The 27,147-nt window shown below is 34.4% G+C and overlaps 2 protein-coding genes across 2 annotated transcripts; both read left to right on the plus strand.

Annotated features, from left to right (window-relative positions):
• The first annotated feature begins 1,292 nt into the window (after positions 1-1,292).
• On the plus strand, positions 1,293-12,900 carry LOC135154131 (arrestin domain-containing protein 1-like). Its single transcript, XM_064099404.1, has 7 exons — positions 1,293-1,901; positions 3,255-3,365; positions 7,586-7,815; positions 8,801-8,986; positions 9,452-9,637; positions 9,891-10,077; positions 10,525-12,900. Exons 1-7 carry the CDS (start codon positions 1,760-1,762, stop codon positions 10,677-10,679), a joined length of 1,197 nt encoding a protein of 398 aa, XP_063955474.1. The 5' UTR covers positions 1,293-1,759; the 3' UTR covers positions 10,680-12,900.
• Positions 12,901-16,617: 3,717 nt separating this feature from the next.
• On the plus strand, positions 16,618-27,020 carry LOC135154132 (uncharacterized). The gene is made up of 10 exons (XM_064099405.1): positions 16,618-16,889; positions 20,083-20,134; positions 20,555-20,613; positions 21,169-21,230; positions 21,876-21,949; positions 22,392-22,462; positions 22,843-22,949; positions 23,268-23,332; positions 23,739-23,830; positions 24,546-27,020. Exons 1-10 carry the CDS (start codon positions 16,817-16,819, stop codon positions 24,704-24,706), a joined length of 816 nt encoding a protein of 271 aa, XP_063955475.1. The 5' UTR covers positions 16,618-16,816; the 3' UTR covers positions 24,707-27,020.
• Positions 27,021-27,147: the final 127 nt, after the last annotated feature.

The following is a 27,147-nucleotide window of genomic DNA, read 5'->3' on the forward strand; positions in this document are numbered from 1 at the left end:
TTGTATAGTTAAGGTTGAAAAACATTCTTTATTGTTTTTTGGGTTAAATCATTAGTGAGCAAGTATATAAATTCTTGTAGATTATAATTGGCGATGTCACATAATGTGACTTTTAAGTATTCACAGGGCTTTAGGCCAACACAATTCTGGTTTCTTTTTCTGCACTGGATTTTGCATGGTTACTGTCACTTCTAGACACGATTTCATCGCCATTTATGACCAATTAACGATAAATGTTTAAAAACTCTTCATTAGGAGAGGAAATTAATATTCTAAATGTTGATGATTGTATTTACTAATATTAACAAATTGGTGGTGGAACGAAAAGCGAAGCCAAGATATGTATATGGTTTATGAGAAATTTGGAATTATAATGTACAATTCCATCATACAGCTACTCATGCCAAAAGAATGTTGATATTAGTGTGTTGATATTTAGCTTCAATTAAAGTGATCATAGACCACGTATTATTAGATTTGTGTATTTTACATGAAAAAAAAAAAAAAAAAAAACGAGAGACAGAAACGACGTGTGAAGGGGGGGGGCTAGTAATAATACAAAGAGAGAGAGGGTGAGAGCGCGGGAGATTGAGGGGGGATTGAGAGATAGGGACGGGGGTAGAGGGAGGTAGAGGGGAGAAGAAGGAAGGAAAGAAATCGTAGCGATTGAGCTTGTCATGGGAGCGCTTTTGTATTTATCAAGTAAAATTAAAGGATCTCGTGCACGCTTTTGGTAAATTTTGTTTAAAAAAAATTAAAGTTTTAAATTTTCGGGGGGGGGGGGGGTTAAATTCATTAACGAGCTCCCCCCCCCCCCCCAGTGCGTACGGCCATAGGTATTTAGACATGTTAAACGCGGAAACTGCAAAGAAGAGAAGCAAGGAGATGAAGAAGTGAGTAAAAATCTTGATGGATGATAGTTAAAATGCAAAATTTGACAAGAAATGGAAAAAAAAAAGGAGAGTAGGATATAACAGTAGACGGGAAGTAAAAGAATCGAAAAGAAGGAACATCAAAGCAATCCTGATAATAAATCCTGTTGTTATGAACCTGGTTATCTTGTTTGTTTGCTCTAACTATCATTCAGAGCAATCACCTACGATTTTTATCAAAAAAACGATGATTTTTATATTTCTTTTTATTTTATATGTCCGCTGATCGTGAAAGAGAAATCACCATGGTTACCGCCATTCATCTTGAGTAGATATTAAAGTATCGAGCCTCTTATGTTCCGCGACTTTTCTATACGTCAACATTCTTCAATCTCCAGCGGGCATTTTCCACTTTGAATCACTCACCGAGATCATTTTAAAGACACCGAGGAGAAAATGAGCGCGCCCGGCCATCGCATAAATTTGACATGAGGTCCCATTCGCAAACCCTTTCCCTTATTCCACCTGCTCTGTGCACCCATCATGTGAGTGTGTACTCGTGTATCGCATCGCTAAAAGCTTCCGAAATTCGGAGAGGACGAATAAAGCACAGTTATAGTATTTTATGTGTAGATTTTTGTGTGCACGCTTTCTCTTGAAACAGGCAATGACTTTTTGCACGAGGCTGTCGACTCCGGCCGCGGCTGCCAGTCGAATGGATGGCCGGTTACCTATTTATTTGGCGCATTAACTGCAAGAGCGCCACGGATATACCTAATGCACGCATAATGTATACTGGAACGGCGGTGTTTACACTTGGTAACATTTATGCACACACGCAAACCCACGGGTGATTTTGATATTTGCGCTTTCTTCTTCGAACGAAAATGGCGCTTCCCACCCCATACTCTTTAAGAGTGGACATCTTGGACATCGTTTTCGCGGACGATGACGAGGAGGATTTCAGACCGGGTGATGTCATGCAAGGATTCGTCCGGGTTGTGTTGCAGCATAAGAAAAGCTTTTCGGGTAAGTAGGCCTGCCTTCCTGTAAGATCCTTAGCATCTTGAACTGATCTTTTATGCCTGCATTCACAGTTAGGTGTCTCATTATACAGGTGTCAACCCTCATCAATCAATAAACAAATCAAAGTCAAGAAAGAGGGGTATATAAAAAAAAAATCGTTTTTGAATAGTGAACACCTATCATAAAGTGCTATGATGACAGTCTATTATTTACGAAAAAGGGTCACATCATTCGATTGTAAGAAGTTTAGGTTGATAATAGGCAAAAGTTTCCAATTTATATTTGCTGCAAATAATAGTTGATACTTTACAAAATCTCAGTATTGCAACATACACAAAATAGGATTGTAAAATAATGTCCCAATGTTTTCTTGCATTATGTGTGTTTTTATTCTTCATTGCCGTTTCAGATATGACCTGAGGAATGTTTCCTGTAATTTCACATAAAGTTATACATGACTAATAACTATGGACTGAAATAATTATGTAGGGCTATGATATGATGAGGTGCCAAAATGATTCTTGATGTGTTAAAATGTTTTACTCTTTATCCCAACAACGGAAAATATTACACTTGGTACTAATTTTAGTTAACGATAAGCATGGTATAGCACATGTTTCAATTTAATCAGGGGGCGTTTCATAAAGTTGTACGTAAGTTAAGAGCGACTTTAAGAACGACTGGTGATCCTTTCTTACGCGCTTAAACATTGCCAATGAAATACCATTTACCACAAGAAAAGACCACCAGCCGCCCATAAAGTAGCTCTTATCTTACAAACAGCTTTATGAAACACCCACCTGATGAGATTTTAAATGACCTTGAATCACATTTAAAACACAACTATATTGATATCATTAAGTTAAGTGTAAAGTTATTCGTAGTTTACAGGGGACATTGTGACACCCAACTAGGTCAGACTATCTGCTGCTCTGATGAAAGATAAACAAAGTCTATCAATATAAACAAACAAAATAAATGCAAATGTTTCAAGTAATGGTACAGTCTAAAAACTGAAATGTTAAATCAACAATTAAATGGTTGGGGGAATGACAACCATTTCCAAATGTTCTATCCAACCTGCCTAAAGCTGAATTCAATAATTTAAATGTTGGGTTGAACCATTTAAAGTAGTACATGCAACATTTAGACAAAGTTGTCACTCTTCCAACCTTTCAGAGGTTGATTTCATATTGAAGTTTTTAGAGTGTAGTAAGTAAATATTCAATTGCAATTTCCCTATCTTTTATTTGCATGAGGTAAATGAAATCCAACAAAAGTCAGGATTATTTAGCACTAGAATCATTATATTAATTTGTATCAAATGTATCTTGTTATTGATTTACTTCTTTACAGATATTGACATCAAGATCAAAGGGAAATCGGTAACTCATTGGACCAAAGATGACAAGTCTTTTTCTTCAACGGAATACTTCTTTAAAGATAGTTGGATATTATACGGTGAAGGTAACTTAGATATTCTGTTTATACATGTATTCTATTAAAAGCATTTTTTGTCTTCATTACGAATTAAATTTGTATTGTTGTGAGTGACCAATACGATAAACATACAACATTACATGGACTTAACGTATATGAAATTAACTTCCCGATTCTAATTACTATAATTGATAACATAACAAATATACTGGGAGACGGAAAGACAAACACACAAACTCAGGCACACATACCCTCCCAGCGAGAGAGAGAGGGGGTGAGAAAGAGGAAGAGGAGGGAATTAAATAAATGGATAAAAGAAATAAAGACATAATTTACACAAAATACATTTTCTGAATTTCTTTTCTAAATCTCAAAACATGGCTCGAATGTGTATTTAATCGGGGGTTTTGGCACGTAATAATTAAGCTTTTGGTATTGCTTTTATCGATTGAATTACCGACACGCGTTGCAACCAAGGATGTAATAATTACGAGGTTGTTTGAGCAGTGATTGTCTGAGCACGGTATCAATTATTCTCTTCGTTCGAAATGTAAGCGGCATTCAAAATTCGTTAAGCTGTTCAAGTCTCGAGTGTCACGTGACTAAGACGCTGTGTGTTTTATTCAGGGCCCGGGGCGCCACGCATACGGTGCCTCTTATACCCATCAGAGCGTCATGAAATAGCCACTCATGCTACAAATTCATATGATGTATAGCCGAAGTATGTATCTGAAGTGGGGAAAGTCAAGTTAATTATCCTGTAATTTCTTTAAAAGCTGAATTTTGACATAAGATGGGCTTAAATGATGAAGGATTAGTCCATCCTCATTTTACATGTATGTAAAAGGTATTAAGGTAAAGGTAATATAAATCGATATCGAATATTTACGACCGATTAGATGCATAAGTCGACTCTGATATTTTGGTCGTTAAATTATGGGTGAACGCAGTTCCACCGCTTGAGCCCTAATTATATCTTGGTTATTTGATAATGATACAGGCACTCATAATATCACTGCAGATACATATTCAATATGATCAGTGAAGTTTGATTTTACAAGAAGCATATGAGAGATATATAGGGAGTTTAAAAGTTATTGATATCCTAGATTTTTTATCATAAGATTATTGTCATTGTGGTTGTGGTCAACGATCACAGAATCAAACTTTAGTAATGTAAATTTTCAATCACGAAATTAATAAATCAGTAGAAATCAGTGAACGATATTTTTTAATGGAAAAGATATGGCATATATAAATACCAGGTATTGTCGCAGTATCTGTATCTTTTGTGAATTTGTCTCCTTCGGCACTCCAATGCAAAGCATGATGTTCTTCAAGGGTTTCCCTATCTGCAATATCAATACTTCCCTTCTGTACCAATTTCTTATTAATGAGTGATTATGCAAATCATAACTGGTATAAAAATATTCATGTATTGACGACTGTTATTTTCAACAGAACTACTTAAACAAAAATATTCCAGTATATTACATGATAAAGTATGATCACTATTCAGAGATTTAGCATGTTTTACTATAAGAGCTATGAACATAACACACCCGCATTATACCCCCACGCACAGGTGTTTCAGCAGCAAGATAATTCGGTGATCATGACACAGAATGGATGAATCGTGTTTGATCATCTCCATAAACGTACACATTTTAATACATAGGCCTACTGCATATTAGACAGAAAAGGATATGTACTAATTTTGTTTTTAACCCATTTTTCGGCTTTCCTGGCAATCTATACCGCCTTTTATTACATACCCTCTCATTTGTACAGTACCCCTACTCTTTCTCATCCCAACGCATAAATCTCGACTCTGTTTATGTTAGAGATTGGGATGCCGGTCACAAATGCTGGGTTAAAATGCTCGGGGCTAGTTTGAAAATGTCAATTAGGTTCTTAACACGTACTATGGATTTCATTTGCAAACGCAAAGATCGTGTAGTTTTAATCCACTTCAGATTCTATATTGATTTTCTCATTGATTCGAAATAATAAAGTTTGAATTTGAAATTAAGGAACTGGAATATTTTGTTAATATTTTATTATGATTTCATGACCTATGACTTTGTACTTATGGTTCTTATCTAAATATTTGGGCTTAATTACTGCCTTGTTGGTAGGGAAGAGAAAAACGAAGAGGAAAGCAAGTTATTTTCCTAAACGAGTGTCAGTCTCCCTTTTAATTGTAAATCAAATTGGAACGTATGATAACTGCTGATGGCAGTTCAAGGATTCATCTGAACATTTGGATTTTGATAATCTCTTCAGTCAAACCTCCAATGGATATTTTATTTTATTATTTTGGAGGGTATTACTTCTTAGAATAACGCATGACTATATACGAAAAACAGCCTAAATATGAAGAGCTAATACAAAGTAGTCCAGTCTACTATCAAATACATTGAAGTTAAAATAGGACTCGGAGGTTGGTTGAAGTTAAACATTATTTGAATTAGTAATACAGTTTAAATTTTCCACAATACTATTACAGTTATGATTATATGTAAAGTAATCATTTGGTTAAAACAAACAGAAATAAAATTTGACATTAACCTTGGTAATGTTGGCTATTTTAGACAAAAAAGACAAGAAATGTAAATGTAAAGAATTTCTTTGTTTGGATGATGGTGCTCTGAAGTTAGTGAATCCCACCAGAAAATGAATATATATCAAGAGTTCAAGTTCTGCCATGTTTCAGCTATTTAATTGAAAAGTCAGGTAAAATATGACATTCAATAAATTTTGAATAATGCATGGGCTCACCGAACATTGTAGTGATTTTGCTTACATTCAGCACTCAGCATGAAGGACAACACTTTGTGGTAGGGTTCACTAACATTTTAGCACAACTAATTTCCAATAATTTCCTCCTATTAAAAAAGCCTCTTAATTTACTATCTATTGTCCACGGCGGACGGCATTTGAATATTAATGAGTCAGAAAGAAGAGGATCGAGGGTATTTGAATTCCAGTTCATCGTGGCTTAGCCGTGAACCAGAATAGCCTGGTGGTTGAGTCGCTGCTCGGAAAGCAGTAGATGGCAGGTTCGAATCCCACTGGTTCCAATTTTTTCTGACATATGATCTTACGATTTTCATTACAGATCGAGCATACTGATCTTATGATTTTCATTACAGATCGAGCATACTGATCTTAAACAAATGGGAGTAATGCCGAAAATTTGTTAACAAATTATAATTTCCTCCTATTAAAAAAGCCTCTTAATTTACTATAATTTCCAATAAGTAAATGCATCTAATCAATTTGCCTCCTCTTTTTGGGGTGTATAGGTGTAAGTATCACACAATCCCTCCATGAGCCCCCTAACTAGTGGTACCGGGACTCTGTCTCATCAATATCTTACATAAAGTCTTCCCGATGGGCTGTGGGCTTGATGTATCTATCAATAAAACATATCTAACAAACATTCGCAATATGCTTCTAAGACAACCATTGGCTGTAACATCTACATGCTCATATAATTAATCATACATTGGGTTCACCCAGTTGAGCGTTTGTCTATGTAAAAATGACCAACAAGTCATATTAAATTCCCAATCAATATTTTTTGCATAATTGTAAAATGTATACTTAGATTATCTCGCCTTTTTTCATTTCACATTGATGTCGGTAAATAAATTCAGCTTTCTTCGTCGTTGGAAGGGATAACATAACTGCATAAATACAATTAGTTGTGCAGATTTCGCATTTAAAATCATTGGTTTCACTATTTCTTTGCAGAATAAAAGACGTAGTTACAGGTATGCATTGTTATACTTGCTTTGTTGTTTAAACTTGGTATAAAAAATTTAAACAATTTGATTAAAAGTTTAAACAACAGTTGTCAAAATGACAGGCTTAGAAAACGTACTTAAAATGTTTAACAGCATTTTTACAGTGTAATTACAATGTAGGAGGATTCTGTGATGTTGGTTTTTCATGAAGTGTTTATCTAGAATTCGAAGTACCAAATGATATTTCTGAAAGCTCCTTTGTTTGTCAAAACCAAAATTTTGATATCTGTCCAATATTCCAAATTAAAATAATACTAATTGTTTGTTAAGAATTAAGGCTATTCAGAATGAATATATTTAATGTATTTCAGATTCAGATGGTATGATTGAAAATTAATGAAAATCGCAATTGGCTTACCGTTGCCATACCGGTCGTAAAGTAACTTGTAATCTTACGCTGTGTGAAATAGTTCCCCCTTTTCCTCTATTTTTTAGTCCAGGGAGATAAAAGTCCAAAGACCCTCTCGCCGGGTGAACACAGATTTCCTTTCCAGTATCGACTGCCAGACGCCCCTCTACCTCCCGTCATCCGGAAACAATCGGGTGAGGTCAGCTATAACGTCCGGGTAAAGATTCATCGGTTGAATGATAAACCCGCTCACAAGGTCAAACGTCAGTTCAACATCAGAAGAGATCTAGACCTGAACGTGGTGGAGAATATTATGGTAATAATTAAGGAAGTGTTCAAAATATAAATACAATACCAAGTTAATATTTACTCGTTTATTCTAATTGTCCCCGGTTTTTAAAATGAAAATCGGTATTTTTTTATTTTCGATATTATTCCACAATAACAACCTCAAAGCAGATATAGCAAATATGATTCAAACTACGTATCGCAATAATATTGAACGATCTTCTCGATACAAATATTGACCTAAGTGGATAAATAAACAGATGACATAGTTGTTAAGTTTTTGAAGGAACATAAATTGTAAAATTTAGACTGAGGGCTCAAACTTTTTGAAATATATCATTAGAAATTGAATATATCAGAAAGTCAATAGAGGTTGACAGTATTCTAGCATGGTAGAGGAAGGTATAATGGAGCGTTGTGGCCCAGTGGATAAGTCTTCTGACTTTGAAACAGAGGGTCGTGGGTTCGAATCCCAGCCATGGCGTACTTTCCTTCAGCAAGAAATTTATCCACATTGTGCTGCACTCGACCCAGGTGAGGTGAATGGATACCCGGCAGGATTAATTCCTTGAATGCATGAGCGCTGAAAGGCAGCTCAAACTAAAGCCGGGGTAATAATAATAATAACAACGCGCCTCGGAATAGAATATTTCTAGATAGATGGCGCTATATAAATGCCTATTATTATTATTATTATTATTATTAAGGTAAGTTATACCAGTTAATATGCGAATCTCTCTATTTTTCTATCTCTCCCCCTCCCCCCTCTCTCTCTCTGTCCCTCTCTCCACTCTCTATCTCTCTATCTGTCTCTCTCTTTCTATAAATATATATGTATGTATATATGCATGTATATTTATGAACATAACGATACAAAATTGTCATGATGAACATTGCAATGAGAGTGGTGTTTATTATATATACAATGTTCATAAGAAGATGAATCGTTTCATTTTTACACTATAATCATAATCAGTATAATCATAATCATTATTTTTTTCTTTCAATGACAGGACCCAGTGATGAAGGAAAGCACACAAAGTCTGACATCATGTTGTTGCCATGTCGGGCAAGTCACAGTCATGGTAGGCATTGACAAGGGAGGTTACGCGACTGGGGAGCCTATCATCCTGTCAGGACAGGTGGAAGATGAAGATGATAGTACAGATCGCTATGACATCCACGCAGCCCTCGTTCAGGTATCAATCCCCTTCCATGTGGCTCAAAGATTCAAATTCAGTTCGTATTTTTTCATTTCCAACCGAAGAATAGACAAAATCATTAAATAATAAACATTAGATGTATAACTAAGAATTAATAGTTAACAAATAATTATACAGAATTAGATTTTGTTTTGCTTTATAGAAAATAATTCATAATAAAAGAAAGATCTGTAAATATCATAAAAATAGATGAAGGCATATTACACTATTATGATATAGAGAACGATTATATATATATATATATATTTACAAAATTCTATACAATTTTTTATTTTTTGTTTCATATTCCCAGAATTTTCTCGAAATGGGATAGGGAAGGTGGAGTGTCAGTTCATACATTGATATCGTGATGGAAAACAACTAATGTTCAATTGTGAGTGTATTATTTATATTTTTCATACCAGATTCTTGTAACTAACTTCATATCCACTTTTCATGCAGGTTACGACATTCAAATCCAAAGAAAGTACTCTAACGACCCGTGACGTCATGATTACGTCAGTCATGTCAGGTCACGTGTCATGTGAGCCTCGACGCCTTTCAAACCAAGCCATCTTCTTGCCCCGAGATTTGTTACCATGTGCCTTCCAAGGATGTTCAAATATTGCTCTTGATTATGAGCTGGAGGTAAAAGGAAATAAAAAAATCACGATCGATTGTAGTAATAATAAGAGTGATAATAACGTTTTATCTGTATAGCGCTTTATAGGCTTTTGCATAGCTGCAATTAAGGCGCTTTATATAGCATTTAAGGAATAAACAGTGGGATACCCCTAATGATACACCAAACAAAAAGACACCATTATCATGATACATGTCAATAGCTTTTAAGATATCTAGATAACTAAATATTCAAATTAATTTTCTCCACATTACTCAGATCAAAGCCTACCTTGGTGGCAGCAAGCCGGTAGCTTCTCTAATCTTCCCCATCATCATCGGTACCATCCCCGTACATCGAACACTCCAGAGACAACCACCACCCCCGCCATTCTCCATAAGACAACTTCCTATGGCATACCAACCAAGACCTACAGATATAGAGGGACAGTCCGCCTCATCTAATGGTAATAATAATAATAATAATAATAATAATAATAATAACAATGATAATAGTAATAATAATAATAAAAATAATAATAATAACAAAAGGAAATGAAAAGGCAAATAATAAAGAATGGGATTTTCAAATGAGGTATTTAGAATAGAAGATTTTGAAGAATGATTCTTTTACGAAGTAATTGAACGCATACTAAAGTTAGAGACACTGAGTAAATGTACTCTCTGTCAATCGTTGCTTAAAAGAACTTTGGTTGCAAAATGAATATTTTTTGTTGTTTACAAAAAAAAATCGTTCATATTGAGCATTTCTTTGAATGTACGCTATTTGGCCTTGAATATTATGCCATCTTGATACTAGTAAGGCCTATGAGAAAAAATGTATTGATGACTTTATAAGAATAATAAAAATAAAAAATAAGAGAAATGAATCACATCATGTTTCTTTCTGTCAGGTCTACCACCAAGCTATGAGACTGTGATGAAAGAAAAACAACTAAGACCTACATCACCGTCAGAAGATGAGAAAGAGAGACTATCAGTCGTTTCAGGTAGCACGCCCTCTTCGCCGTTGGTTCAAGGAGATATGAAACATTATGGCGTATTCTAGTATTTATTTCCTTTTTTCATCAATTTCTCAACGATTTAACAAAAGAGAGACGATTCCGGCACAGCTTTATTCTGGATACTCGGTGAATGACCAGTCTCCTTAAGAGAATTTTAATACAACATTACATGCAGCAAAGTGAAAGCGATATGTATTTTGAGTTTTTCGATCGGAAGAGATATTGTTGTGCAATATGCGTCGTTTGAAATTTTTTGAACATCTCTGCGACATGTATTTTTTCTTGGCAGTGACGAAAAAGGAATATTAACAAGTAACCAGCGTGTGTACATCGAATGAAATTCATTCATTATATGACTTTATATCGGGTTTTTCCGCTTCATTTCCAGCGCAATAGAATTACAAATGAAAAGAGGAATATCAGACTATATTTTTCTACATTTTATTTGTGTCAAAGCAGCTCCTTCAGGAAGCTTCTGTATGATTCTCCTCTTTTGTTTGCTATTGACAAAAGAACATACGCCGTAGAAAGATGCTGAAGGGATTACAGCGAAGATGCACTGGGAAATTCAGTATTCTGTTGCCTAGCAACATTCCTTAAACGTGAACATGACTGTGAATGAAGACATCGAATACAATGCCTTTCCAATTGCAACATGACTCCTTCAGAACATATATGACAACTTCGCGAGAAATTTATAGCATTGCCAAAAATGCCAGCTGGAGTGCAACACCAAAAGAAAGTATCATCAAATACAAAAAGATCTAAATTGTGTTGTGGCGGATATGTTACCCGAATATTATAAGAAATCACAAATACTTGTTGATATTGATAATAGTCAATATTATACAGATATTGCCTACCTAGAGTTTGAATATAACATTTCCTCTCCCCGACGGAGTTATATTTTTTCCCAAGGGATTATATTTTGCCCGAAGCGCGCAGCGCTGAGGGAAAATATTCTCCCGATGGAAAAATATAGCTTCGGAGCGGAGTTGAAATGTTATTTATTAAAAAGATAGCAATATATGTTATATTATTATATTACAACGCAGTTATATTCACTGAGGTGACGTTAAAACCTAGAATATAACGAATGCGATCCTCGCAGCTATGGTCACGTGATGGCGTATTGACCTGTCACTGATTCGAATCGACATAACCTATATGTAATATTTCTATATAGTCTTTTCCAAGAGATACAAAGCGCTTTGAGATGCCATCGCTGGCCAACATACTTGTATAATGTAAATATACAAATTATCAAGTCTGGTGCATACGTAAGGATGTCAGAATAGGTAGTTCTTCTTGGTAAGCTAAACAGAAGCCTTTCCGAGGGACCAGGTCAAGGTTGGCTGATTTAAATCATGATTTAAATCGCTATGATTTAAAAAAATAATTGATTTGAATCACTTCCATTGAGACGTGTACAAATGTTTGACATTTTTATTTTTTATTTTTTAAATAGAAAGATTTTATCAATTTTATATCATCAAAATGTGAATAAATGCTTCGTATCTACTAAAACAATTGAAATCATGTCAATAAAATCAGTTGATCTTGCAATGCAGCCTACAAACGGTTTAACACTTTAACACCCCTACTCCTTTAAGGCCTCTACTCCACTTTAACTGTGATTAAAAAAAAGAATCATTGATTTAAATCACTTCCATTAATGTACAATGTACAACTCATTATTGTAATTCAAATAAACTTGCAACTTTTTCCCAATAAGTCAGCTTTGTAAATCAATGCTTTAAACAGTCAAAAAGCTCCAACCATGGCTCAAATATACCAAAGGAGGTTTGGCTTGAAAATCAAGAATGTTTCTCTTTCGAGAATGTGATTCTCTGAGTCATGGAATTCTTCCAAAGAAACTGATCCTCATTTCATATTTGAATAGGAACACTAACTTTGCAGTATTAGCTGTACCAAGGCAGTTCCTCAACTTGGACCAAACCAGTCAGTAGGAGCAAAAGACCATACACGAGAGGATACAGAAACAGTATCTTCGTCATGACTTACATATTCTATATAAATTCTATTTTGACTTGATTTAATTATGAAATAAAATAGAAGTTAATAATGATTTTAATTGTGAAATGTATGATTTTGAAAATGATTTCAGTGTAAGGGTTATATTTTTGGTGTTTCCACTTTTTTTAGAAAATGTTTTTTAATAAAATTTAGAAAAAATTAAAAATCCGATTTAAATAATAAAAAATCTGCTTTAAATCAAATGAATCCGATTTTATTTGATTACTTTTAAATTAAAAAAAATCGTCAACCCTGGTCCATAAATGTCGGTTGATGGCTTATCAAAAAGCAGTAATGCATCTCTTTTTCGAACTTGGATCGCAGTCTATAAATGAGTCAGAGGAATGATATTTGTAGGTCCTTTCCAAGGGACGTGGTAATGAGAATTGATGCTTACCAAAGAGCACTGGTGAATTAATATAGTTTCGAAACTGGATTGCAGGTTACTGATGTTGAGATATCTCGATCATTTTTTTTTCAATAGTCTTCAGGGCTCAGAACCATCACATCCATCACCGAAACAATATGATGCAGTCACATTTCCCCTACGGCCACCGGATGCTCTTGCAGTTGATGACCACACTCCATGCTCTTTGTGGTACAAATTGGCAGACAGACAGTATCATCTCTAGTAAATAAAAGTGTATATTAGAAATAGCATTAATTTTGGCAACCTTTGAAAATAATAAATGCAAAGGCGATAAGTGGAATAAGACCAAGTAGGTACCATTTGGTGGTACAACCTTGGTAACATACACTGCAAAAACTCTGGTGTTGATTTAACACCAGCCCAGAATCTATATCTGTCCACACCAGAGAAGTGTTAAACAACACCAGTTTGGTTTTGGTCTAACAACAGATATGTGTTTATACCACACCAATTAGTATTAAAACAGCATCGGTTTGATTCCAAACTGGTGTTATTTCAATACTTCTCTGGTGTGGACAGATATAGATTCCGGGTTGGTGTTAAATCAACACCGGGGTTTTTGCAGTGTAGCATTAAAGAGATAGAAATTATAGAATATAGATATTTATATGGATGTTGTAAATCCACAAATTTATGGTGAATAATTATGTACAGGACATTATTTTGTATATACATAGTGTTTTATGATGACGTCATCGAATATGTGATTCTGAGCGAAGGCAAATTTTTAAAGTCAGGGTATATATGGATATAGATGATGAATTTAAAGTGTACACTGTTATGATGTGTCAACATAACCTATTCGCCCAGATGTAACATAATCTTGTTATCATTCGTTACTAGTTTTTCCCTTGAACAATAATTCGTACGAGTATGTAATAGGTTCCATAATTTAACACTTCTATCCCCCAATTTTTAAAAATCAATGTTAGTTTCAACAAAATCACATTAAGGCAAAATACCCCTTGGTTTCATTTGTGACTCTTGACTTAATTCTGAGCCAAGTGTTGAAGTGTTGTAAATTGGAACTTATCATTGACAGTCATGGATCATTAAGATGAAATTACAAAATAAAATGATACAAAAATTAAATGTCGCATTTAATCTATATCGTGTTTTTTTTTTAACCCTATCCCAAAATTACATTGAGCCCTTTCCTTGAATAAGGAGCATAATCATATTAAAAACAAGAAAGGGAAAAGTGTCGATATTTCTATTTTGATGTTTTCTAGTTGGAAAGAGAGAGGATGACACGTTTTAGCGAGATAGAATACATGAATTTGATTCAATACCGAGGAGAGGGATGATGGGCGTCGTATTTTCTTGACAGACTTTTTGTTATAAATGTTTGATACTCTCTGATCCCATGCTGATTTCAAAACACGAGAGAATGTTGACGGCATCCTCTGGAAAGTTGTCAGTAAATACGATTAATAAGAAACACTTGGGACTTAATCTGAATTCAAGGAATACCGGGATGAAAGGGATCTTTTACTCATCAGTTAAACTTTCATCAGACTGTTTTCATTTACAAGACACCATTCGGAAATGTTACTAGTATGCAACCATGTTGGTCACACTCTTGTCTGGACGGACGCCAATTTTCCAATGAAAAATGTAGCAGGGGGTGTGAAATCCATAGCGGACACTGTGATACCCCTTATGCTAAAAATAAGATTGTGGTTGGAACCGGTTAAAAAGTAGATGGAGGGTAAATAACCAAGAAGGGATCCAGGGGTGTGGGTTAAAAGAGACATGTGGTCCCTTTTTGAGAACCTTCTTTTATTTGTTGCTTGCCAATCCTTTGTTTTTCAACGACAAAATGTTTTCCTCGAATTGCGATGACCATTCATTATTTTAGGGGCTTGTAATTTTTAGACCCCACCCCCGCATGCTCATTTTTGTAAATTCTGGATCCACCATAAGCTTCTATGAAATACTAAATATTAGAGGCTGGAAGAATTTTCTCCGTTGGGATTATGACGTGATTTTTTTCATAAGCAATGCGACAAGCTTGACTCATCAGAAGAAACTTCCAGCCACTCAACTATCTCTTTCAAGCAGAGAGATGCGATCCGGGATCATCGCTGCCCGATGAGGATTTCCTGGTAGATGTCAGATGATGTCTGCCCTGAGCCTTCCGGTGGTCATTAGTACCGATGTCATCGCTCGTCATCCCTCGGCATGTCGTCGGCTGGGAATTACAAGGTCAAGTTCATATCGGAAAATATGACTCGAAGGTTTGTTGCTGTATGCAGGTTGCTTTTCAAATCATTCAAGAGATGGTGTCAACTTGTTGGAAAATTTTCAAATGATGAGGGTGGTGGGATGGTTTGGTTATGGTGATGATGATGACAGTTAATTTGGTATGTCTATGGTAAAACTACATTGGTGATAGGTAAGCAGTCAGGGTAGAAATTGATGGAATAAACTTATGTTTAAGAAGTTGATCATCTCCATTTAACTTGTATACAAGATGAATTTATTTTTGAGATTTCAAACTCGAGTAAATAACCCCCCCTAAAAAAATTGAAAGCTTAGAAACTAATTGAAAATGTGAGAGGTAACACAAATGGGTGCGTGTGTATATGTCAGAGTGTGTGCGTGGGTGAGGGTGCGTGTGTGTTTGTGAGAGAGGGCGATGTGCATGTATATAACAGAGAGATTGAGGGAGAATTGACTGTGTGTGACAATGTATGTGTGTGTGTGTTTGCGAGGGTGTACATGTGCGTGTCATGTGAGGGTGGGTATGGGAGCGTGTGTATTTGGAGAATGGTGTGACGTGTGGGGATGTGTGTATACGTGAGTATGTGTAAGATGAGCAAATCAAATTCAATTGGAAATAAGATTTGATTCGCATGTTTTTTTGGGGCAGATCCTTATGTTTTTTGTGTGTAGGTGAGAGAGTCTTTCCCAGACTTTTCAGAATTACATTTCGTCTGCTTTTACTTCTTTTGACGTTCAAATGTTTTATTACGGATCACATTGGTTCTTGTTTCACTGCATTATTGGAGAATAAGTGGAACAACCTATACTTTTCACGTAAACCCTCCCTATGCAATATCAACACACTGTATAATGGTGATAATGGATTTATTTCGCCCACCTCTGCCCTTATAAACAAATTCAAATTTTATTATCACCCCCACAGCAAATTGAAAATGCCGCTTTTGATTTACTATGTTCACATCTTACTGTGATAAGATAATCTCTCTCTCTCTCTCTCCCCCCTCTCTCGCTATCTTTCTATCAGTCTGACTATCTCTCTCTCTCTCTCTCTCTCTTTCTCTTTCAGCTTCTCACTCACTTGTCCCAATCTCTCCCTTTGATTCATCGGCATCATTTCATATGTGAACGTGGCCTCGCAGCAGGGATGTCGGCCTACTACCATGGCTGGGCAATAACTCACCAGACGAAAAATAGCACATGCGCTAGTAACATAAAAATAATATTACTATCTTCTCTGTGAGCATGCGCAACTCGATCCAAACGATTCGCATAGGACCACTCGTGCCAGAGCATGGTATAAATATCGCGATCATGCTTATGAGTTAGTTCAGTCGTATCAGTGGAAGAATCATAAATGTGATTTAGAGGAGAAGATATCCGAACAGATATAAGATTTGTAACGACGCGACCTGGGCCATCGATTGCTCTGTTTTTGTTGATATTCTATTTTTGCTCATATAATTTTGTAAGCGGACGTTATCAACAATGCCTCAGAATCATATTGAACAAGTGGTATTGGCGCGAAGGCTTGAGTCAAGCGTCACTGTCAATTTACTTGGTAAGTATTGTCATTTTTTAACAATTTTCTGAAGAAATAGCTTATATGGTTACATTTGCATTTTTCTCTTTAGTCTTTAAGCTTTCTTTTTCTTTTTTTCTTTTTGCTGGAATTTATGTTGGCAGTCTTTGATGTCATGGGTTTCAGACTTTTACACATAATGTATTATAAATTCCACGGCTGGAACTCAGTTGCATAATGATTTAATAGTGACATCTTTGTTTTGATATAGGTTCTAAAGTTTTGTTTCTTCCTGAAAAATGATAATTATAATTGTTGATTTCACTCGTTATGTATATAATGTATTCTGTTTTTACTTTATTGTTTTGTTATATACATTGAATTTTTATTGATGTAGAGTTGTTTGTTAAACTGCAGGGCGCCTTTGGAAAGCAGTTTTGCATAACTGAACAGGCCTAACCTGCAGTATAAAATAAAGAAAACCAATAAATAAATTTTACATTTTACCAAAGGAATTATTAAGACCAATAAAACGATTTTTAAAGGTAATTCATGAATATTTATTTTCTCTAAGATAGGATTGAAGGAGATGACATTATTCGTCTAAATCTAAATCTTAAAATATTGAGTACAGTTACCCGTTTCATAAATAATTAGATATATCGTTACTTTGTCATTAATATATGGCCACTACAATGGTAACATGACTCAATAGCTAATCAAATCAAGCTTACCATTGTAATTATCATAATTGCTAAGGTACAATAGTTGTAAGTCTGTATGAAATACGCCCCATGTATACCTGATGAATTTTCATTATTCATTGTCGCTTCTTAAACGGGTCATTGTCATGAATATTATTTTTCAGGATATTTCAAAATGACATAAATTTGTATCAACCAAATCGGTAATTTAACAAAATACATCAATCTTATTCATAGCCAATCAATTTCAATATTCATCTGTTGTTTTTTTAACGGGTCAGTCTTATCATTGTCGTGAACAACGATTTTACAAAACATATAAATCTAATCCATAATGTGTTTACATAATGTCTGGTAATAGAGACACTTGTTTTTCGAAATATTTTATGCCCCTTCTCCAGAGACAATATGCACCGTTTAAAATGAAGCGAAACAAAAACGATCAAATTTCAAATAAAACAAAATAACGGAAAGTAAAGTGCTATCAATCGTGTTTCATTCGGACCCTCCAGCTGCTTTGCATGTGGGTGATTTGGTTTATATTACACCCGAAGGGAACAGAATCACCGCCAAATTGTCTCACTCGTCGAGTAAAAACTATGCTGAAGTTCAATAAATGTCAAATAGTATTGGAGTGATTCTTCGAGGGATTTATATTTCATATCTCATGCTCCAGTCATACTTGTGAAAATGATCCCATACCGACAAAAACTATCACGTGATTACCAGTGACTTTGTTACCATCGGTCGGTTTGAAGTAGGTTGTGTGACTGCAGTCTAAACTGTCCTGGGGGCCCCGTAACACAATGGTTAGCGATTAATCGCTAAATTAAATGGCCTACCAAGATCATCGTTGCATGCGCATTTTGCTCAGTAGACTGACTAGGAACCAATCATAATTTTTCTTTCAATTTAGCGATTAATCGCTAACCTTGTTAGGGGCCCCTGATCATCTCTATTTTGTCCATTGATTAATGATATACGATATATCAATGGGGGAGTGAAATTACATACATGAATGGTGTTTTATGTAATATAGATTGGCCATGAATGACAATAATTTCTTGAGGTATTTTAGAATTCATATAGTGCAATGTTCCTATAGGCCTATGTGTATGAGCGATTCCCACTCTTACTGTAACATGTGTAACGAAACAACAATAAACAGAAAACAGTTTAAAATGATTTACCTGCCTATTTCAGAGGATATGTTATGTGATTGCCGTACACAGTGAGTGGAGGCACTAGAGCCTAAAAAGTTTCACGACCGCAAGAAAAAAAGAGAAAAAATAGAATTGGATGGGAAAATGGATTGAATATTATAAAATTTTATGAATATTATCTCAAATTCTATCAAAAATGCAAATATTCATTTTAAAGGTCCAATTTCCCCTTACTTTTGATTAATTTCACCTCATCCGCTATGTGAGTCCCTTTGGAATTCTTTTTTTTTTTTTGGGGGGGGGGGCTCATTTCGCTTCTGTGTTATGCTACTTACATCTTCTAAAAATTACAGTATATTGAACTTAAGTGATCTTTGACATTTAACATGAAGTTGATATTCACTACTCGCCGTTTAAACAGCTAGACATTCGAAAGTGTGGTTTAATTGGGTAATGCCCATGGAATCTCCAATCGCCGGGTAGCAAATTCCTCAAATGCTATTGAACTGATTTGCCGTCTGTTAACTCAAAACACAGCGGGAAGGTCCGCTGAAATAATGCATTATGCACTCCCGAACGAAATGAATCAAAATTATGATATCATTAGGCATTAATCATGAGACATATGTGATTGCATTTGTGAATGTGAGATGGAAATACATGTCACTGATCTCGTGACGTGTGAAAACATTGTCAGGATCACAATCAGCTCCCGGGCTTGAGCGGAGGTTAATTGCATTTAATGTTTTAATCAAATAAAAGATCTGTGGATATGTGAACAAGGCTGATATAAATTACGTTCTTACTTCATTTAAAACTAATCCATTCTCTGGTTGCTTGATTATGGGCGATACTGATTAGCGGATATGCCTACTCTTTTCATTCCGTTGCAAATATGTTGGAAACAGTGAGCATGGTGAGTCTATACAGTATACTTTTGAGGCGGAATAAAACTGTCAAGAATATAGGATACAGCTAAACGATCCTTTATAAAACTTACAATTCTTTCAACAAAAAAACGTTTTAAAAACATACAAAAAAGTATTTAAAAAGTAGGGATAACTGAAAGGAAACATAGTTTCATAGTAATTTCCTTATATAGTTTAAACTGGCAGATGCCATGTACACTTGAAATAAATTAGAAGTGATTTTTTATACCAACCTTCAGATTTCTTCATTTCCTTCATCATGACCTGGGCGAGAGGCAATATATCAAAACTTTTATTCGATCATGAAACCATTCAATGAAATATGATTTATTCTATCATTTGTATTTCTATTTCTTTTCATTGCCCCCTTTGACACTATTTCCTGAGTGTCAACTCAGTTTTCACATTGTCATGTATCTGGTTTGTGCCATAACAGGTGCATCTGTGACGTCACTAATGATGAATGGTGTGGAAAGGCTGTTTTTAAGGTGAGAGATGTTTTCCTTTCTCTCCATTTCCATATATTATGATACTTTTACGCAGTGGCAGATCGAGGGGGAACATTATACGACCCGTGCCCCCCTACTTGGAGAGGGTTTTGAAAATATTTGTAGTGAAAAATACGCAAGTGAAGACTTTTTTTGCTTGTCAAAATTTTCCACCAACATTCGGGAGTGCCCCACCCCTCAACCCCATTTTGGAAATTTCTGGTTCCGTCCCTACTTTTTACGATATTTGATTTATGGATATTTCAGACGACACAAATAATTTTTCCCATAGATATGCCGCACACACGCTCAAAAGGTGGTTCGGAAAAAAAAGGTTGCCAGAAAATTTTTAGTGTAGATTGAAATTACAAAAGACAGAAAGGATAACAATTATTTTGTTTTATTTCTTTTTACTCCCAGTAAGTCAACGGTATTGGACAACAAAACACCAATTAGAAGTGGTGTTCCATTATTGTTGTGTAAGTATTAATTATATGCAGTAAGCCATTCCTTTTATTGAAAGAAATATTACGTCAGTGTACCCTATATGAATCTCACTCATCAATCTAATTTCAATTTTTCTGGTTTAAGTTGTATTTTACGAAATGTTTTCGGCAGTATGATGGTTATTATAGGCACTTGTATGGTTTTATGATAAAGATTTTTCTCAAAGAGAATAGAATAAGAATTTATAAGAATAAGGAGTCATACTGTATATATTGATGCAAGTGATATAATTGGATACTATTTTATCTTTATAATGCATTAAACATGGATTAATATTTCACACAAAAATAGATAGTAATATAATTGAAGTTCAAGAACTAATATAATTCAGAAATCGTTATATATACTTTTCCATTCATGAATGACATGAGAAAGAAATAACGGCATAAATGAACAACCGCTTGAATACATTTCCATCAAAAATTGTCTTTTATGTATTAAGAATTTGTTTTGGTCACTCATCTTCATTATGATGCTATTGCGTTTAAATGCATGAATTTTTAAACGCTCGTTTTTTTTTTATTTAGCTCACGACCCAGTACACGATTTCTTCAGATCATCACAATGGGTTCTCACAGAACAAAATAAGGTAATTGGAATCTTATTTGGATGATATTTCATCAAATAAACTGATGACAGAATTCATAACTGACATAATGACTATGTTATTGTACTTATTGGAAGTTTGTGAAGAGGTGTCTCTGGTGAATTCACTGACGTATATTTAAGGATGCACTGGACCCCCCCCCCCCCCCCGATAAAAAGGCCCACGACCAAGATAAAAAGAGAAAGAAGAAAGGAAACGAAAAGGGTTGAAGTATGAGAGAATTTTCCTTTATAATTTACAAACATTTACCACAGAATAAGAATATCAATTTTCATACAAATATCAAACGGTTCAGCATTCCGTTCGCTCCCTTCGCCCACTCACGACTATTTAAATATTTGACCCCGTACGCCATGTTCTACCCCTCAAACCTTTGGCTCTTTACGCTATACTGGCGAATGTCGAAATATTTAATTCATTGATTTAACGCTGTTGTATTGTCCTTAATACAGAAAAATAGTTTTCAAAGTCATATATCATTACCCCCTTTTGAAGAATCCCATTTTCTCCCAGAATCCCCTTACGTCGACCACTTGCGGCGTGTCCTGATCAGTTTGCGCATGTCACATGTATATGCTGTTCCAAATGAAGACGGTATCATTTTTGTTGTTCCTTTATTTATTTCAGTATCCCAATGGTGACGTCAACGCATCATTTTCTCTGGAAGACAGCGAAAACACGAGAAAACACTGGGACCAAAGGTAATTCAGAAAAAAAAACAATGGTGGAAGAAAAAGAAAAGATAAAAATAAGCTTGGGAAAAATCAAAGTATCAAATATATAAAATTACTGAAAAGATTGTCTTTAAAGATGATTTTCGTTGTTTAATCTTTAAAAAAAATCAAATGACTTGCCATAGCCCATCCTTGCGATTTTCCAGTTATGATAAATGAGGGGAATTTTGAGAAGTGTGATATTAAAATGATAAAATGCTGACAACAATGGTATTCTTTTGTTCGATTATTTTATGCAATTTCAGTGTTTTAATTTTCATTAATTGTTGTGTTTACCCTTTTCATGTCCAATATTGACAGACTTTATTACTTGTTGAATGTTCGTATCCATCGCTCATATTTTCTGTGGGGAAGATAGTGCTCTTATTCATTCACCAAACATATTTCGATACTTTCTTTGCTTCCATAGATTTAAGGCTACATTAAAGATCTCACTACAGAAGAAGGAAGTCACATTTGATTACATTATCGAAAATAAAGGTAAGTACATTTAAATTAGATCAGAATTTATATTTATAGAGAGAGCCAGGGGATCAAATAAAAAAAGAGAAAATTTTGAATTATTTAAAGGATTCTGAAAGGAAAAGGGGAAATAGATTATTAAAGAGGAAAGACACACAAAAAACACTCAGGAAATATCATGCCAAAGTGAAAAGAGTATCTCAGTGAGATTAGAATTAAAAAATAATCATGGAAAGTAGAATGAAAAAAATGAGACCGCTTCTATATATATACAACGATATAACAGACGTAATATTAATTGAGAGGGGAAATGAATATGTTTAGATATGTAAAATATTTTTTTTTAATATAATAAGAATTAAAGGAATTATCAAATTTATTATGCTCTTTCTTTTTAGATTCCAAACCTTTCACATGCTCTCCTATGCTTCAAAATCATTTCCTTGTTGATGACGTCACAAATACATCAGTTTTGGGACTTCAAGAAGCAGATTCTTCAGATGAGGTAAGTTCTCACCCCCCTTTCATTTTACTTCTGAGACACGATTCCATCCATTTAAAATCCTTAACGAAATAATTTTCTCTCAGTAAATGGCTCAAAATAAAAATAAAATACATGGGGCCTATATCTTAAAAAATGTATTTTAAAAAAGTCCGTCAACACGCATGGTCAACAAAGTCTAATCATTTGCATGATTATCCAATAGAAAAATACGACAAAATATGTTATAAGACATATGAATTATGAATATGAAATAGACGTTTGCTTGATATACCATGATTAAATCTAACACTACTAATAATTCGTTTATTTCTTCCTTAGATAAATTACAGTTTCACAACATCAGAGTGCGGTGACAGAGTCTCAATTGATGGCCCACATAACAGGTGATTACGATCGCATATAGAAATTATGAATGGAATGCAAAATTTCAACAATGCCATAAATAGAATTTAAAAAAACAGAGACAAAAATAGATGAACAGTGCTAGTTTTATCGTGATTTGATTGAAATGGCATTCTGCTTGCAACTATCAAATGAGAACATTTTTCATTCATGTAATATTGAACTCAGGTACTTTATTAAGTTTCATCTATTTTAGATAGCTGAAGGTATAAAGTCATGGCAGTAAGTCTTGTCAAGTTTAATCATGACCGTGTCGTATAACTATATAATTTATGAAAAATCATATCATTTTAATGTCACACTGATTGATATACATGAATACTAATATATAAAGACATGTGATATGGCAATAGTCAAATAACATGTTTGATATTTTTGTTTTCTCAGTGTGTACAGCAATACATCGTCAGAGCACGTACTGAAGAATACACAAGACAGTGCTTCACTTTTCATCCGAAAATGGAACTTACCAGACACGGGTATATAACATTTTAATAGCAAAATTAGTTCTTCTGTCAGATTATAGAAATCGGATAATCTATGTGTATAGTTTTTGTTAAGGTTTTTCCATGTGTACATCAAGTTCGCTTCATTTTATTTTCACAAAGTTGCCAATCATTAAATTCAGAGCAGTGGTGTAATGATTCAAACATTTTGAGGGGGCGAGATATTACGTATGGGGCAAAACAATTGTTAAAAGTTGCGAGCGAGCAAAATTTCTAGACATTTTTATTTAAAAAAAATCAAATTTTGTGACAGATTTTGGAATAATATTCAGAGAATAATACCATATTTCACCCTTCTCTTTTTCCTTTTCTTTCTATTTTTTGGGGGGCAAGCCCCCCCCCCCATCTGTACGCCACTGAATCATAGAATATGTGATTGAATATTGATATTGATTCAATTTCACTGCATTATACCTTTAAAATAAGTTATATCGCCTTATCAATTTACATTGTTTTTCATTGATTTCGATGATGTCTTTTTAATTGACGTTGTTTAATTACATTGATTGTTTGATCACAACTTTCTTCAATACTTTGCAGTTGGTATGATAATCCTATATGAGATAATAAAAACATCTTTGTCATCATTATCAGTTGAATGCCCCCCCCCCTCCTGTAATCAGTCGCTCCAATTTCATTAAAAAAAATTTTGGTTTCAATTTTTTACTTCTTCTTTTGAATCTTCCAGTCGTCTGGAATCCATGGGAGGGGACCAACCAAGGTAGTCATGACGTCACAAGTGATGAGTACAAGGAAATGATCTGTGTCGGATGTGGTCACGTGACTCAACCATTGACTCTCCTGCCCGGCGCCATCTTTCAAGCAAGTCAAACGCTCACCACGGAATAATGGCCCAGAAGTACTCGTTTCAATTAGCCCCACAAAATTACAGTCATGGGTCCGTTTCATGAAGCTAACAATTTTAAAATAACAGTCAAAAGCTACTGAAATCCTTCAATCTGATTGGCTGATAGTAAATTTGTTACAGAAATTGTACATTTTGTCATAAAAAGTCTATATGAAACGGGACCCTGGTAAAAGAAGATAACTTTTCAGAAGTTGATAAGAAGTTTGAAATAACTATTTATGTATATCTTTACATTTATTCTTTCTTTTGACTTGCGAGGATCTCTGACCGACCCATGGCTATGGGAGTAGTGAATGGGTCTTAAAGTAATGGTGTGAGCACTTCCCTGGTTGGCTAATTCAGTGCCTTAGATGATGGCTAAATATACTCTATAAAAAACTCAAACTTTTCGCATTCTTCGCAATGCCAGACTGGGAGAGAACCTTTTACATGTAATTTTTGTTTCACCTTTCTAGTTTGAAAGGTGCAAAGTAGCACCTCGAGGTCTAAAGGTACTTCAGCACCAGAACTGTGCAAACTTGCACCATTGAAAGATGCTTCACATGTGGCATTGCATTGCAACTTACAAGCTTTTCCTTTTCCTATATACATGTGTATCCAAATTATATTATCAAAATAATATGCTTTATATAGTTTTGAATTTCGCGTTTATGAAATTGATGTGAATTGAAAAATTTATATATTATACAGGTCAATTTAGATGTTTATGTTTGTTTCATTAGTCTTTAGAAACAGTTTTCTTTTCAGACTGATCAACTTTTTTTCTTCGATACTTAAACCATTCGATATTGTATCTGAAATCAAACATTCTTAAATTGATTAAAAGAAAGTCTTTTTTATGATATGCAGCTGGCTGTACTTTTATATTGGAGTGTTTTTATCTTCCATTTTGTATATATTACAATTTGGTGCTTTTGTATTCGAATGTATTCGAAAAGCCTAGGTCCGGTTACATAAATACCGATTATTATGGTAACTTTAATTAATTTTGATTGGTTGATGAGCCGTGTCTATCATGATATTGATATATCATAAATAACAAAGCTATCATAATAATAAATCTGTACACAATGAGACCTTGGAGTGCAGTTATTTGTACAATTTAACTATTAAGGGCTTGCTATATGTATCATACATGTATATTCGTTTTGTGTCTTTTTATTATAAATACTTTTTCGAATCTATGTTAAATGATGCACTGTGGCACATTGTTATTAAAGTGAAATATGATATATGCCAAGAAAATCGCTCATACGAAGAATTATGTTCTCCTTTTATTAAAGGCCGTGTACAAAAATCAGTTAAATACATTCAAATGTTATCCCTTTCATACGAAATTTGACAATTTAGTACGTTATTTGTGTATGGTACTAGAATAATTCATACAGGCCTACATTTTCGTCAATTAATCTAAATATTCTTCTATCATTAACTGAATTTGTAATGTCAGAAATGCAAATTGGAATATTGATGTTATTTCAGGATACGACAAACATTACAAGCCAATATGCCCGATTATCTATAGCAATGTTTCATTTTCTTTTTTGAAGTGAATATTACATATTTAGATTATTTGGTGAAAAGCTTCGAGTAAAATAAGTATGTTTATGCATGAAATCGAATCAGTCTTTACAAACTTGTGCCAGGTCGAACAATTCTGGGGGAAAAAACTTGAACCAAAGGCAATGACGCCCCCAAATAAATGTTATCAATAAGTGTAAAATATCCACGAAATGATTAGGAGAAAATGACAATTACGTACATGTACCAGTTTTGGGGTCATACTATTTTTTTTGCACAACTATACTATATTAAACAATATTCTTGACTTGAAGAGCGCCATCATATAAATCAGTTGTGTTTTATATCCAGTGATTTTCATTCGTGGAAAATGGTAAATTGATTATTACTATAAAGTATTATACATGTATTAGTGCTGTATAACCAGGGGCGGCACCAGTGCAAAGGGAAAAATGGATGGGCTTTGGGATGACTGCCCTTGATAAAACATCGGTAAAGGGAGAGATCCCTAAAGAGAGGGGGACGGTAAAAAATGCAAAAGATGCATACAAGAGAATACGGAGTCGTAGAAATGTATAATACCAATGTTTAAAAAAAAATACGACATTATCTTTAGCATGTTAAGGTAATCGAGCCCTCTATTTATATGAAGAATCCTGGAGCCGCCCCCTACATTATATACACCTATGTAGTAATTGATTGTGATGATTTATTTTATATTATTATAGATTAAAGATTTTTCTATTGACAAAATAAATGTAAAGCAGTATGTGGAATAATTATTTGTTTTCATATCCAATATTTCATTTTCTTTTTTTAAACGGACATCATTTTAAAAATGGAGTAACTCCCCACCCCAATCACCCCCCAAAAGACCTATTTTGATAGAGCAAACAAGTAT

This window comes from Lytechinus pictus, chromosome 5, assembly GCF_037042905.1.
Source record: "Lytechinus pictus isolate F3 Inbred chromosome 5, Lp3.0, whole genome shotgun sequence".
In the NCBI taxonomy this organism is placed as follows: domain Eukaryota; kingdom Metazoa; phylum Echinodermata; class Echinoidea; order Temnopleuroida; family Toxopneustidae; genus Lytechinus; species Lytechinus pictus.